Here is a 13861-nt window from a genome sequence, read left to right as displayed (position 1 = left end):
TGACATCCCGCTGATTGATGTTCAAGTTAAACCCCAAATTTCCAACACGAAAGATCGGCTCATATACCTGTGGAGGAAAGCCAACATCGATGCACTCCAGCAGGATATGGTAACATTCAGCCGTGACTTCGCAGACCAAGCACAGCATAATACTGCCTCAGAAAACTGGGAGCTGTTTAAGGCAGCCGTTAGTGGTGCTGCCAATAAGCATGTTCCCAGGAAACGAGTGAGGCCACAGTCTAGCAAACCATGGATAACACCCCAGATTCGCAAAGCCATGCGTAAACGGTCTGAACTTTTTTCCAAGGCTAGGAGATCCAACTCCCATGAAGCCTGGGCAAAGTTCAAGAGGTGTAGGAAGGGAGTCAAGCAGAGAGTTAGGAAGGCCCATAGGGATTATGTTTCCAACTACCTCGAGACAAACATCGAGGATAATCCCAAGGCCTTTTGGGGCTACGTACAATCTCTCAGACAGGACTCTACAGGTGCATCAGCCCTAAGACATCAGGGGGTGCTAACATCCGACCCCAAGGAAAAGGCTGATGCCCTGGGAGCCCAGTTTGAGTCAGTGTTTACCAGGGAGGATAAATCCACCGTTCCTACCCTTGGCGAACCCGTAGCTCCAACTATCCCCTCCCTTAACATCTCAGTGGAGGGGGTAGCCAAACAGCTCTCTAGTCTTAATCCCAGCAAGTCCACAGGACCAGACGGAATACCACCTCGCCTCCTGAAAACTGTTGCCGAGCAAATTGCGCCAATCTTACAGACAATATTCTCCCAGTCAATATCTACGGGATACGTTCCTGAGGATTGGAGAACAGCTAACATCGCTCCAATCTTCAAAAAGGGTGACAGAACAATGCCTTCCAACTATAGGCCGGTGTCTCTGACATCGGTCTGTGGCAAAGTGCTCGAACACATCGTTCACAGCCACATGATGAAACATCTAGACACCTACGGCATTCTGTCCCCGGCGCAGCACGGTTTCAGGAAGGGTCTGTCCTGTGAGAGCCAGCTGGTACTCACCCTCCAAGACTTGGCCAAGAATCTTGACCATAACAAACAGGTCGATGCTGCGGTGCTTGACTTTAGCAAGGCGTTTGACACCGTGCCCCACGAGCGGCTGCTGAGCAAGCTCAAGCACTACGGCATTTCTGACCTTCTTCAGTCTTGGCTTAGGGCCTTCCTAACGGAGAGAACCCAGAGGGTTGTCTTTGACGGCGGAACATCTAAAGCTGTCAGGGTCACCTCTGGAGTTCCGCAGGGTACAGTGTTAGGCCCTCTACTCTTCCTACTGTACATTAATGACCTCCCCAACTCCGTAGATTCACATGTTCGATTATTTGCCGACGATTGCTTGATTTATCGAACCATCAGCAAGCCCTCTGACGCTCAAGCTCTACAGTCCGATCTCGATGCGTTATCAGAATGGCAAAATCGTTGGCTCATGTCGTTCAACCCCTCTAAATGTCACATCCTTCATATCACCCGTAAGAAGCATCCCACCCTAACCCAGTACTCCCTCTGTGGAGAAGCCCTTACCGGTGTTAAGTCCCACCCCTATCTTGGAGTACAACTGTCCGACGATTTGCGGTGGGACACCCATATCAACCACGCCACTAGCAAAGCCGGTCGTGTTCTGGGGGTCATTCGGCGCAATTTGACCCATTGTCCATCTAGGGTCAAGGCCACTTGCTACAAAGCGCTGGTGCGGCCTCACTTGGAATATAGTGCCATCGTCTGGGACCCGTACACCACCAAAGGGATACAGGCGGTGGAGGCCGTCCAGCGCAGGGCCGCCCGCGTGACCCTTAATGACTATCGGCGGACTAGCAGCGTGACACAAATGCTCAACGACCTGCAGTGGCCCCTTCTCTCTGAAAGGAGGAGGAACGCCCGCCTCACCTTCTTCTACAAACTTGTTAATAACCACATTAATATAGACACTTACAGTTTACTGACACCAGCCCAGGGGCGGACCCGGGGGAGCCACGACCTCAAGTTTTACACCATCCACGCTAGAACTGACACATACAAACACTCTTTCTTTCCCCGTACCATCCCTCAGTGGAACACCCTGCCTGGCACGGTTGCGACGGCTCCCACCGTTGAGTCGTTCCGTGCCAGGCTGGAGGCCTGCCCGCCTTAGCCCGGGACCTCAACTCCCCCCCTACTATGCCCCTGAAGGGGTTATCTGGGGGTAACCTAATGTAGATGTAGAAGAGACCGAGAGAGCTAAAAAGGCTGACACCCAGGCTAATCAAAAAATCACCTGCCTTGAGCTTACTAGGCTAGCTCTCTTCATCTTGATCAATAGCGCTGGTATAATTTTTCTCGTTGAGCAGGCTTACAAGATGTGTACTAAATTGTCACAAATATTCACCATCGATATCCAAGGGAAGTCTCAACGATGTGTTTTTTTACCGTAATCAAATCTAGCTTCTGCCTATCAACTTCACGTAGGGAATATTAGCCATATTGCTATAATAGATATGTATGCTGTAGAGATAACATTGCCATGGGCAAACCCGAATTATAAGGCTTTATCATAACAAAACCTATAATCCTCTCACCATTTTGTCCAGCCGCCGCCCTTAAGCTCCCTTTCCTTAATCTATTTTTTTCTCTGTTTCCTCTGTCGAAAGCTTTCTGGAAGTCGAATAAGTTTCTCGGGTGGTTTCATTCAATGCACTGTTCAATGATGCTCAACGACATGGTACTATCACTGTGCAATATACGTGCCAAATCGACTTTTTGATCCCTGCCACTATTGTTTCATCCTTCCACATTTCCTCTTAAGTTGTTGTCAGGGTGTTCCAAATCCGGGGTCAAAATGTGACACGCGCGACCGCGGAAGTACACAACGTGCGCGCGGGGAATGTCTACGGTTGTTAAACGGCAACAACTCAGAAAATCGGTGAAATGGGTGAAATTCATATTGACTAATATTTCTATTGCAAAAATCGTCTCCATTGCTTCAAAAATGTGCACGAAACATGGCCAATGCGGGGATAAGTGACCCTGCGAAGTAATGTGGGCCTTTCTTGAACTGTGTTTTTGTTATTACTGGTTACGCTTGACGCAATTGGACATCGCTACGCACCCATTGCAGAGAGACGCACTCCTATTTCAGCATAGCTCTGTTACACATACTAATAGCCGTAGAAAAACATTGTTACAGCGAGTTAAAGAAATCCTTGATTGTAACGGTTACTCATATCTCTTATACTCTGATAGCTCACTCTGTGACCCCAAATATGTATGTACTCTGATAAGGAACAGAATTTCTGATATGTATATCCAGACATTCCTTCATAATCTAAGTGCCGATACAGGTAAACTGAGATTTTATAAAACTTGTAAATCTGTATACACTAGAGAGAGGTACCTAGAACTTGCTGATTTTGAGTCGCGCTCGGCCATCAGCAAATTAAGAACTAGAGTTCCACGACCTCATACCTTCGCCAAATGATTTTAACCTTTATGACTGACGTATTTCTGTGTTTCTCAACAATTATAAATCATACCAGTTGATTGTCTTAAATTTAACATGTCCTAAGTATGAGCTTAACAAATTATAACCTTAACAAAGAATGTTATGCTAATATTTATCATCAATTATGCAAATGAGGCCCTTATTAGCATAATTTGATTCAACGATGTTCACATTCACATACCTCCCTGATGACACAAAAAAGTATTAAATGTATGAAATTGCCGTCATTTGCCAGTGTGGAATAATGGAAGTTACTCATTAAGTATGCAAATTAAGCCAACATTTGCATATTTTCTATCTATGAACAGTCCTCTCTTCCTCAGTGACAATTTGAATAGTCATATCATGGTACAAAGTGGATTTTTAAAGTTGCCTCATTAATTATGCAAAAATCATAATCTAATTTGCATAATTATTGTCAAATCATACTAAGCATCACACAAGCTATCCACATGCCAAAAATCATGACAATCCATCAAGACCATCTTGTTATAGTATTTTCTCATAAATTATGCAAATAAGGTCTTCATTTGCATAGTTCATATCAATTAATATTTCTGCCTTCCTCGGTTACATATGTCACATGTTTCAGAGTCCTATCAAGGAATTTGGCGGATGTATAAACTTTCCTCATTAATTATGCAAATTAGATACTGATTTGCATAAGAAGTATCTAATCATGTACGTCATCACTCAAGCTATCTACCTACCAAAAATCATTACCATCCATCAAGCCCTTCTTGAGTTATTCCCTTTCAAAGTCAGACGCAAAACCTGTTCCTGCAGTTCCAAAAAAAGCCGCCAGGGGGCCCAAACCCACACCACTTACTCTCTGTCCAAAGATCTATCTACCACTCAAAAATAAGTTCCACAGCATGTCCAGAACACGAGATATCAAAACAGGAAGTTCCGCTGCAGTACCGTAAGAAGCGGCTAGGGGGCCCAAAATCTAATCGTTTTTAGGTCTCATCAAAACCTACCAACATACCAAATACCAAGACAATCCATCAAGGCATTCTCGAGTTATGCTGTGCCACTACAAACAGACAAACAAACGCTACCCTCTGCATAACCTTCTCGGCGAAGGTAATTAGTGCTCACTCCCTAGAAGTAGAGAGAGGACGATATAAGAGTTTACCAGTGTGCCAAAGAATTTGTAAATACTGTACGTCCAAGGCGGTGGAAGACGAAACACATTTTATTTCCAAGTGTATATTTAACAGTGACGAAAGAACCGAATTATTTAAACAAGTTATCACGAAATATCCCTACTTTTGCACATTCACGGATGAACAAAAAGCTACCTTTCTCTTGAAATCACAGAACCCACAAATACTAGAAAAAGTGGGACTTTTCGTCTTCCACTGCTTCCAAAAAAGAAGTCAAACCCAGCGAATTTAGATATAGCCAACAATTGTATATAGTACCAGTAACCTATTGTTACAAAGTCAGACACAGTTTACTGACGCATGTATGTTTTTCCTATGTTTTTATCATGTATTTGCAATTAGCCCACGGGCATGAACTTGCAATAAACTTCTTCATTATTCACATATAGCCACTCAATCGTCGCCATGGCAATACGTTTTATTGTCTTTCTTGTTGTATTTGTTATCATCCAAATGTTTGATTGTTTTACGTTTGTGAATAACAGACATCCACGTCACGTGAAAAAAATATCAAAATTGCGACTTTACTACTGGATAACTGAATTTCAATCCCAAAACGCCCATCTGACTTTTTTTGTCATTTGAAACGTCTGAGATTTAAATCAAGTTATCCAGTGGTTAAGACTCAACTTTATTCTTCTTTCGTCGTTTGATTGTTTTGTTAAATATTCTAGATAGTACTGTACAAGTGACGACGAGGATATTGATTCTAAGTTGCATATAACTTAAATCCGCCGCCACTTGGTTTTGTCCATCTATTCATGTTTGATTTATGTGTGAATTAGCCTGAGTACCAGCCTCCGTAGTGACCGCTGGCTCAAAAAAAATTCGCTTGCAAGCGAATTTTTTGAGCCAGCGGTCACTACGGAGGCTGGTACTCAGGCTATGTGTGAATAAGATGATAATATAAGTTTATTGCAAGTTCTTGCCCGTAGGCTAATTGCAAGTACATGTAACAGGGAAGGACGAACAAACAAAAAAACAATATAGCATGTGACTAATCTAGTCTAAATACTAACAATAAATTCTTATTTGGGTTTGACGTCTTTTTCCGAGACAGTGGAAGACCAATGATCCCACTTTTTTCAATAATGTGTGGGTTTTGTGATGTTAATCCACTGGATTCCTTGCGCAGGGCAAGTCGTAAAGGGAGTGATCCTACTGTGAGCTACCCAGCAGTAGTCAGGGGTGAATTGGCCCCCATAACCACATAAATTCATAAAAAGATTAGATCATCTGCCAGCCTAGAACAATAGGAAAGGACAAATTACCATAATAACTGTCAGAGAATTCAATTTTTTTCTGTACTGTTTTTCCAAGGAACATTATCAAACCATGCAAAATAACTTAGATCTCCATTAAAAAGTCACATAATCCAAGGAAGTTTCAATCAGTTAAGATCCCTTGGATAATCAAGACAATACTATCTACAAATTTCAGTTTTGGGGAAGCCAACCTTGCTCAAATTTTTAAACTTTTAAATCAACCCTGTCAACATTGTGTTAGAGTATCTAAATGGATCTAAATTCTCAATGTCTTCCCCACATTAGCCTTGGTGTGTCTAGAAATATGATTTTTGAGGATTTTTACGTCTACTTGTTGGAGTAACCAGGAATTAGACAGGAGCTCTAGATCTGTAGAACAGTATATATAACTGCTAGCCAATGTCTCAAACTAAATCGTAAGCCAGTGTTACCTACATTTCTTGGCATACTGAAGCCCATAGTTTACATTATCCTGTATTTAAATAGTTTTACTGGGGTCTTTAAGAGGAGAGTAGTTTTCTTTTTGTCTGTAAACATGGAGAAATTTGGTGGCCTCTTTAAACAGCACTTTTCTTTTTTGATCGTAAAAGGGGCAATTCGAAATAACATGTGCTCCGTCTTCTACCGTATTTGACATGCAGTATTTACAAGTTCTTTCGCACACAGGTAACTTAAATAAGACGAAAACAGTTGCTGTCGTTACACAGGACCAACCAAGCAACAGGCCTAGCAACCATGGGCTCTTTTTTTGGGAGATTTTTTGGGAGTGTGCCAGAGGTAAGGTTTAATGCTATGCTAATGTATAAAGTTTAGGATGCAAAGTTTTTCGGGGTTAAAATCACTATGAATTTAGAAAATCAGTTGTAACTTGAAAAGCTCAATAGTACTGTTATTGAATATCTAGCCAGTCATATTTCCAATCGTTACTGAATGAGTAGATTTTGCATGACAATTAAGAAAATACCATTTTGTCCTAGGCACGATAGTATCTCAAATCTCCTTTGTATCTGAACATAACATCTATTTTATTTTACAATTTGGAGTTACAATTTGTTCAAAATTAACCCTCATACGTACATTTGGGGCCCTCAACTCCTGTTTTTGTAATATATGTGAGGTCATATCAAAACTTACCTGCAAGCAAAAATATCAGACCATTTAAGATCTGCATAGTCGGTCTAAAATCGCACACATGACCATTTTGGAAGCAACAAGTTTATAGACCGATTCCATAGCCCCGCCCACAGCCATCTGAGCATAGACAAAAACATAAAAACATGTTTACATTTGACGAACATGCGGTCACTCTCTCATTGATTGGATAGCTAATTTTGATGGACAGTCGGGATTGGTCTATTGAGACTGATAAACCTGTTTTTCTCGTCCCGCCAATAGGGAGGCAGGGACACAGCGCTTGTGAGAGTGAAGACTGGTAACTACCAAGGCGCGGGGACGGACGGAAACGTCTTCATTGCTCTGATTGGCAGTGAAGGAAAGAGATCACGTGATATCCACCTGGACTCGCCGTGGAACGACTTCGAAAGGGGCACAGTCACGGAGTGAGTGTTTTATCGCAATTTTCAAAATATCGCAATTTTCAAAATATATAGAACTTAGAAGAATATGTTTTACGTGAGCACTGAAACGTACAGCTGCTTTCGAAAAGTCACTGAAAGTCCCCACTTGGCAAAATCTTTGTGAATTAATTTTATGCAAATCAGTGGTTTCGAACCCCGGACCTCTCGGTTCCGGGCGAAACACCTTACCGATTGCGCCACACGTTTGCACCACATGATGACTGCTTTACCTTTAATACTTTAGGCTCAATGTGGATAATGTTGACGTCCGCCCTCCCATCAATGAGGTGGAGGTGTACCGAGATGAGACCGCTTCATGCGACAACTGGTACTGTCAGTCCGTCTCTGTGAAGCCACATCCGGACCGTAACGGCCCAACGTACGAGTTCCCAGTCGACCGATGGATCAGGGCAGGTCAGTGGATAAAATTCCGTGGGTCTTAGGGCGGGGGCTTGATCTGAGGAATTGCATTCTTCATTTTGGATGGTGACATAAATGCAGTGGCCCCGTGTAATTGTTTTGGGAATTGTGACCTTAGCATAAAGGAGCTTCAGGTCTATACATTTTTATCTCCATGAAAAATGGGTGTAGTTTTGGGTGTGTCTATGTGCGTATAACTCAAGAACCTCTTACGAGGATATTTGATATGTGGGCGGGTGCTGTGAAGCCGAAAGTGAAGGTTGATTTTGGGCCCCCTGGTATGTGACCTTGGCACTGCAGCAGAACTTCCGTTTATGTACCTTTTGACCTGGACGTGAGATGGTCTTCATTTTTGGGTGGTAGGTAGCTTGTGATGTAATAAAGAAGTGGTGTAGTTTTTGTACTATGTTCTTCTTTTTTTCACGTTATGTCTCATGTTTAAAACGTGATATGCTGTCATCTGTAGGTGAAAGAGCGTGGGTGCCCCTTGGTGGTGCAGTACTACCCCAGTTCGACCGACACCCAGAGAACCGTGAGAGAGAGCTTCAGCAGATGAAGCAGACTTACGCGTCCTTTTCTCCTAATCCAGGCCTGCTGCCTATGGTACGATTATAGACAATTCCAGGCTGTCAATCAAAATCATTGATTCGGCCAATACGAGAGCGTGATTGGTCGCACGATCATTAGCAGGCGTGTCCGCAATTTTGTCCATCGATGAGCTTGAGCGTTGCTTACGAGGCATGGCAATAAGTTCTTTAGTAGCGTTTGTGGATGTGATTTAGCAGAATAAGTCAAGAAGCTACATTATAACATAATGGGTCGTTATGATATTTGGTACGTGGGCAGAACAAGTTTGATTATGGGTCTCACAGCGGTTTTCTATGGTACCGCAGCAGAACGTCCGGTTTTGGTATCCCAGGTTCTAGTTCTGAACATGCAATGGCCACGTTGTTTTAATAACAGCTAAAATAAACGGCGTTGGTCTGGGCCCTCTAGCGGCTAAAATTTCCCTTGCAGCTGCAGGCTTGTTTTTGTCTTAAACTTTGAAACGGGATACTTCAATAAGGGATGCATATTGTGTCTGGTATGTGATATCACAAAACCACTTTGTACCTGTATTGATATTGTCCTAAATTTGTTTTGTTTTTTATCATGTTTCACGCATTTAGTTGGCAAAGCTACCGCCGGAGGACGAGTTTTCAGCCCGACAGAAGGTACGCGTATCATCACCGTACACGTATAAGTGTGTTTATACATGTAGATATCCATGGCAGAAGCTTAAATACTGTTATCAATGAATCATGATAGTATAGCCAGATGCATACGTGCCTATTGCATGTGTACTGTACATAATGCATGTGTATTGTGCATTTCGCAGCAATTTGTTCAAAAAACGCGAGCCGTGGCGAAACCGCATTGCACTACCACTAGCTACTTGAAAAACTATTACGCTCGAAGATGACTGCTTTACCTTACTTGTTCAATACGTCATAACGGTTATGGTAATGACGTCATGCAGATATAAGTAACGTGTTAAGGTTTGAAGCTTGATTTGATTTGATTTGATTTATTCGCACATATTAAAATCATTTTGTATTAATGGCTTATACAAGGTCTTCCCCCGTCTAAATTAACGAAAAAACAACATAGATCTAACAATTCATAACATAATTATAGTGGTAAATGATAACAATAACAAATCAGACAATAATAATAGTAACAGAATACTGACAAAGTAGTCATTTAGAGGGTCAATCGCAGTTAAAAGAATAACAATAATATAACAATTCATAACATAATTGTAGTAATAAATAATAACAATATCACATCAAATCATACGATAATAATAGTAACAAATGATGACAATATGATAATTGATTGCATACAAATATAATAATTATATATTAAATCATATCATAATTCAACACTGAAATTATATAGTTTCACACAAAGTATATCGCAGTTAACAAAACATAGCAAATAAGTGTAAGGTGAAAAAAAGAATGAAATTCACAGCTTCAGTTGGAGATCTAGTGGATCTTTAGTAAGTGGGGCGTTCTTCTTAGTTATGATAGTGCAGTTTGTATAGTACTGTTGTAATACTGAACACTCACATTCTGAAGAATCAGTACAGTACCCGTAGATGATAGCATAGGTCGTATGTTGTGTATAGATAAGTTTGAATAAGTAAGATTGGACTCCAGGTAATTCAGTTCAATAGGTTACTCTGGTAAATCTATGAATACTGGACCCTGGTACCCTTATGACCACTCTGAATTTAACTATAGATCCATACAACTCTACTCAATTTTCTACAATAACCGGGAGAGGGTCAGGGCAAATATTTCTTGAACCGCCCTCGCTCATATATGAACTCTATCTTTATAACGTCATCATGTTTATAATTACATTCATTCGATAAGTGCGGTGGGTTCAAGCACACCTCAACGTGTTTGAGGTGTGGCTCTCCTAAAACACGGGACCTGCATTTAACGTCCTATCCGTGGGACGTCCCTAACTGAAGCTAGGTACTCATTTACACCTGAGTGAAGTGAGGAAAGTCGTGTTGGGTGCCTTTCCTAAGGGCACAACGTCAACGGCACAAATCAGGGAACCGTTTGTGTGTGTGTGTGTGTGTGTGTGTGTGTGTGTGTGTGTGTGGCTGTCTGGCTGTCTGGCTGTCTGGCTGTGTCTGATATCTCGAGAATGACTGGGTGTATTGTCCTGATATTTGGTATGTAGGTAGGTCTTGATGAAATCTTGAGATTTTCGGCCCCCGAGTGACTTTCTCTAAGGCACTGCAGTGGAACTTCCGGTTTCGATATCTATTGATCTGATTTGATTTTTGATTGCAGGATGCTATGCTTCAAGTGGGGGTCACATTAGGCGTGAAGGATCTTCCCCTTCTCATTGACGATGGGCGGTGGACATCATTCGAGAGTATCAGCCAAGTGTTCCCTGAAGGCAGAATCCCGAAAGTGAGTAAATCTCACGGTAATCTCGCGAGACGATCACATGACCCTCTCGCGAGATTATCATCATCCATCACGTCCTAATTGGCTGGAATCCCAGCATTGACAGGCCCCTAGACTTTATATAGAAAACATGTAAGAAAAAGGCAGTCAAAAGTCACCTGATTGAAGTTTAACACATGGAAAAATCACATTGGCAGCTTCGTCTGACCTCTAAAGTGTCCATCTAGTGAGTTTCGGGTGATTCCCACCGGCGCAAAGAGGTGAAATCGCATCATAACAAGCATAGGTGACCTTTGACCTTTTTGTGGCAGAGACTGCCATTCTCGTATAGGGCTGTTTAGCCATAGTCGATGCTGTAGGGCTGTTGTGAATTAGGATTTTACCATAGTCAATACTGACCGACGGAGGCCATATACATAATCGTGACATTTGTCCATCTACGACATCTACCTACTTATAATTATCTTAGCCACCACTTTTATCTTAATGAATTGAGTCTTCTGGTAGAGACATTTCTTTTGTTGTACCCAAGGGAAAGGCCGGCTGGAAGACCGATGAACATTTTGGTGCTCAACGTCTCAATGGAGTTAACCCCACATCGATTCGTCTGTGCACGGAGATACCGAAGGCGTGAGTATAGAGCGTCTTCATATCAATGGAGCAGACAGGTGTTGGCCGCCATGTTGGTGACCTTGATTTGCATTTCAATGGACCATAGCTCAACCTGTCACAGTTTTTCTGTGTTTTGTCGGCAATCAGTATGCAAGTTGTTAATATGTATTCCTCTGATATTCCTTTTGTAAAGCTGGAAATAACCAGAAGATATCGGGATCGCTTGACGTCCGCCTCTATCTATATGTCCCCGTTAGCATTTTCAGCTTAAGGATTTCTCACGCCAGTACGTAGTACGTGTCGTATCCAGAACCGTACCTAAGCAGTTTCGTGCCCATTCAGGGTTGAGGGTTAGATCGGGAAAGGTTCTGGATGATACCCGTGTATCCAAGAACGTGCTTTTTTTGTCCCAGACACTATCCAGAACAGTGCCTGGGCACGGTTCTGGAGAAAGAAGTGTTCTGGACGCAACATTAAAAGCACGACTTTGTCTCAACCGCTTGATCCACAGGTTTGGCGTAACGTCGGAGATGGTCAAACCTTTCCTGCAAGGCCTGTCCCTGGATGAAGCGATGGGAAAGAAGCGTTTATACATCGTGGATCACACCACCATGAAGGTGACATCATTTGCGAACAACAAACCTGTAAGTCCAGCCTTTTTGTCTCGTTTGTACAGTATGCTTATAATTCGACCGAGAAGAAAAAAAGAAAGTTTAAAGTAAAGTACACGTGAAGGTTCATATAACCTTTATGAGGCCGTCCTGGCAGTGGGTTGTTAATCCACTGTGTCGTGAACATTGTATTGGAAGATTGAGCCTAACGTTTATCTACCACTTCGCCTTTCTAGCCAAAGTCACGATGTAGCCATTTTAAACCTGGGAAGAGTGGTGAAAGACGTGAAACGTGTCATTACTAAAGGACACAACGTCTAGTCAGGAATGCCAGGAATCGTACCCCTGCTCTTCTTGTGGCAATTGTAACAATTTGGCCATCCGACGCCACATTTAGACTCTTAGATTTATACCTAGTACCTAGAACACATTGACAGTGCGACCAATTCTTTAAAAAAACTGATCATGAATTCCCTTTTTTTTTCAATATTTACCAAGAAAATGCAATATCAATACTTAGCCCTTGTTCATTTCAACTTTTCTTGGATGTGTCATCCTGCTTAGTGAAATTTTAATAGGATCATTTTGTTTTTAAAAAATCATTAGTTCACGTGTGCCCTATATACCATCTTTTGTAGCTGTGCGGTGGCTATTAAAACAAAGCAAATAAACTACACTGTATTAGTTTATCAGACTCCTTAATATCAAAATCGTCATTCTTACTTTAAGGAGAGTCGACTTTATTTAATAACTACCACATAGACTTCCACCCCTCCCTCATTATATTCATATATGTTTTATTCCTAGATTTATAATGATTAATTTGTTGTGCATAAATTGGGGCTCCATAAAAAAATCTTACCCGTACCATCTAAGTGATCATGCTCTAGCCTGGAATCCATCCTATTTAGCGTCCGGCCGTTACCCTAGCTCCGCTGCGCTATTCAGGCTCCGCTGCCGGCCAAATAGTCTGGGCGCCGTTAGCATTCAAACGATTTACATTTGCATATTCGCCCCAAATACGTGCGAGGATTGTGATTGGCTATTTGCACAGGGCCCTTTTGCGGCGAGGTCTTGTATCATCATCAATATGGCTGCCGCTATGGTTGATAGGCTAATCATGCTCTCCCCACAGATGTGTGCTCCCTATGGACTGTTCTTTGTCAGAGACACCGGGGACCTGGTTCCTGTGGCCATCCAGCTGTATCCTAACGACGAAGAGAAGAACCCGGTGAGATATGTCACCTTTCTCAGGGTGATACTGACTGGTACTACATGCTAGGTGTCGCTGCTTACAGCGAGGTTCCAAAGGTATTTTCAACAATACAATGGCAATTATGTGGGGAATAGTAGTAGTACCAGTAAGTATTTCCATGAAGAAGGTGGCGGACTATCACCAAAACGTCAGCTGTTGTTGCTTGTAGCTTTACATGTTAAGTCATTCCATACTAGCAGTTGTAGAAATACGCTTTAACTTCTATGTACCATAGTCGAACGAACATGTGCACTCTGAATATCATTTGAGACTTATTTGAATGTCTAAATCTGTCCAATTATAGGTATTCTTGCCGGACGACCCGCCTTACACTTGGCTGATGGCAAAGATGTGGTTCAACTGCGCGGATGGGAACTACCACGAGTCAGTGGCTCATCTTGGTTAGTAATACCCCTCCCCCCCCTCTGCAGTACCAAGCAAAGGCAACGTGATACAACGTTAAAGGAAAGCTACACAAAAA

At 42.3% G+C, this 13861-nt stretch overlaps 1 protein-coding gene across 6 annotated transcripts in view; it reads left to right on the top strand.

Moving 5' to 3' along the window:
- The window catches only part of LOC136427352 (allene oxide synthase-lipoxygenase protein-like), a 37501-nt gene that overhangs the window by 4022 nt on the left and 19618 nt on the right, over nt 1–13861 (top strand). For 3 of the 6 annotated variants that reach the window (XM_066416177.1, XM_066416176.1, XM_066416172.1), the window contains exons 2-11: nt 6638–6707; nt 7326–7489; nt 7752–7921; nt 8394–8530; nt 9097–9141; nt 10783–10905; nt 11435–11532; nt 12026–12158; nt 13261–13356; nt 13685–13781. In XM_066416177.1, the coding sequence (XP_066272274.1) occupies nt 6666–6707; nt 7326–7489; nt 7752–7921; nt 8394–8530; nt 9097–9141; nt 10783–10905; nt 11435–11532; nt 12026–12158; nt 13261–13356; nt 13685–13781 (1105 nt within the window). In that variant the 5' untranslated portion in view covers nt 6638–6665. Of the gene's footprint in view, nt 1–6596; nt 6708–7325; nt 7490–7751; nt 7922–8393; nt 8531–9096; nt 9142–10782; nt 10906–11434; nt 11533–12025; nt 12159–13260; nt 13357–13684; nt 13782–13861 lie in introns of all 6 variants that reach the window. The other 3 variants (XM_066416173.1, XM_066416171.1, XM_066416175.1) reach the window with 2 other exon arrangements.

Source organism: Branchiostoma lanceolatum, chromosome 2 (assembly GCF_035083965.1).
Source record: "Branchiostoma lanceolatum isolate klBraLanc5 chromosome 2, klBraLanc5.hap2, whole genome shotgun sequence".
In the NCBI taxonomy this organism is placed as follows: domain Eukaryota; kingdom Metazoa; phylum Chordata; class Leptocardii; order Amphioxiformes; family Branchiostomatidae; genus Branchiostoma; species Branchiostoma lanceolatum.
Note: the sequence above shows the minus strand (reverse complement) of the source record. Positions and strands in the feature narration are given on the sequence as shown.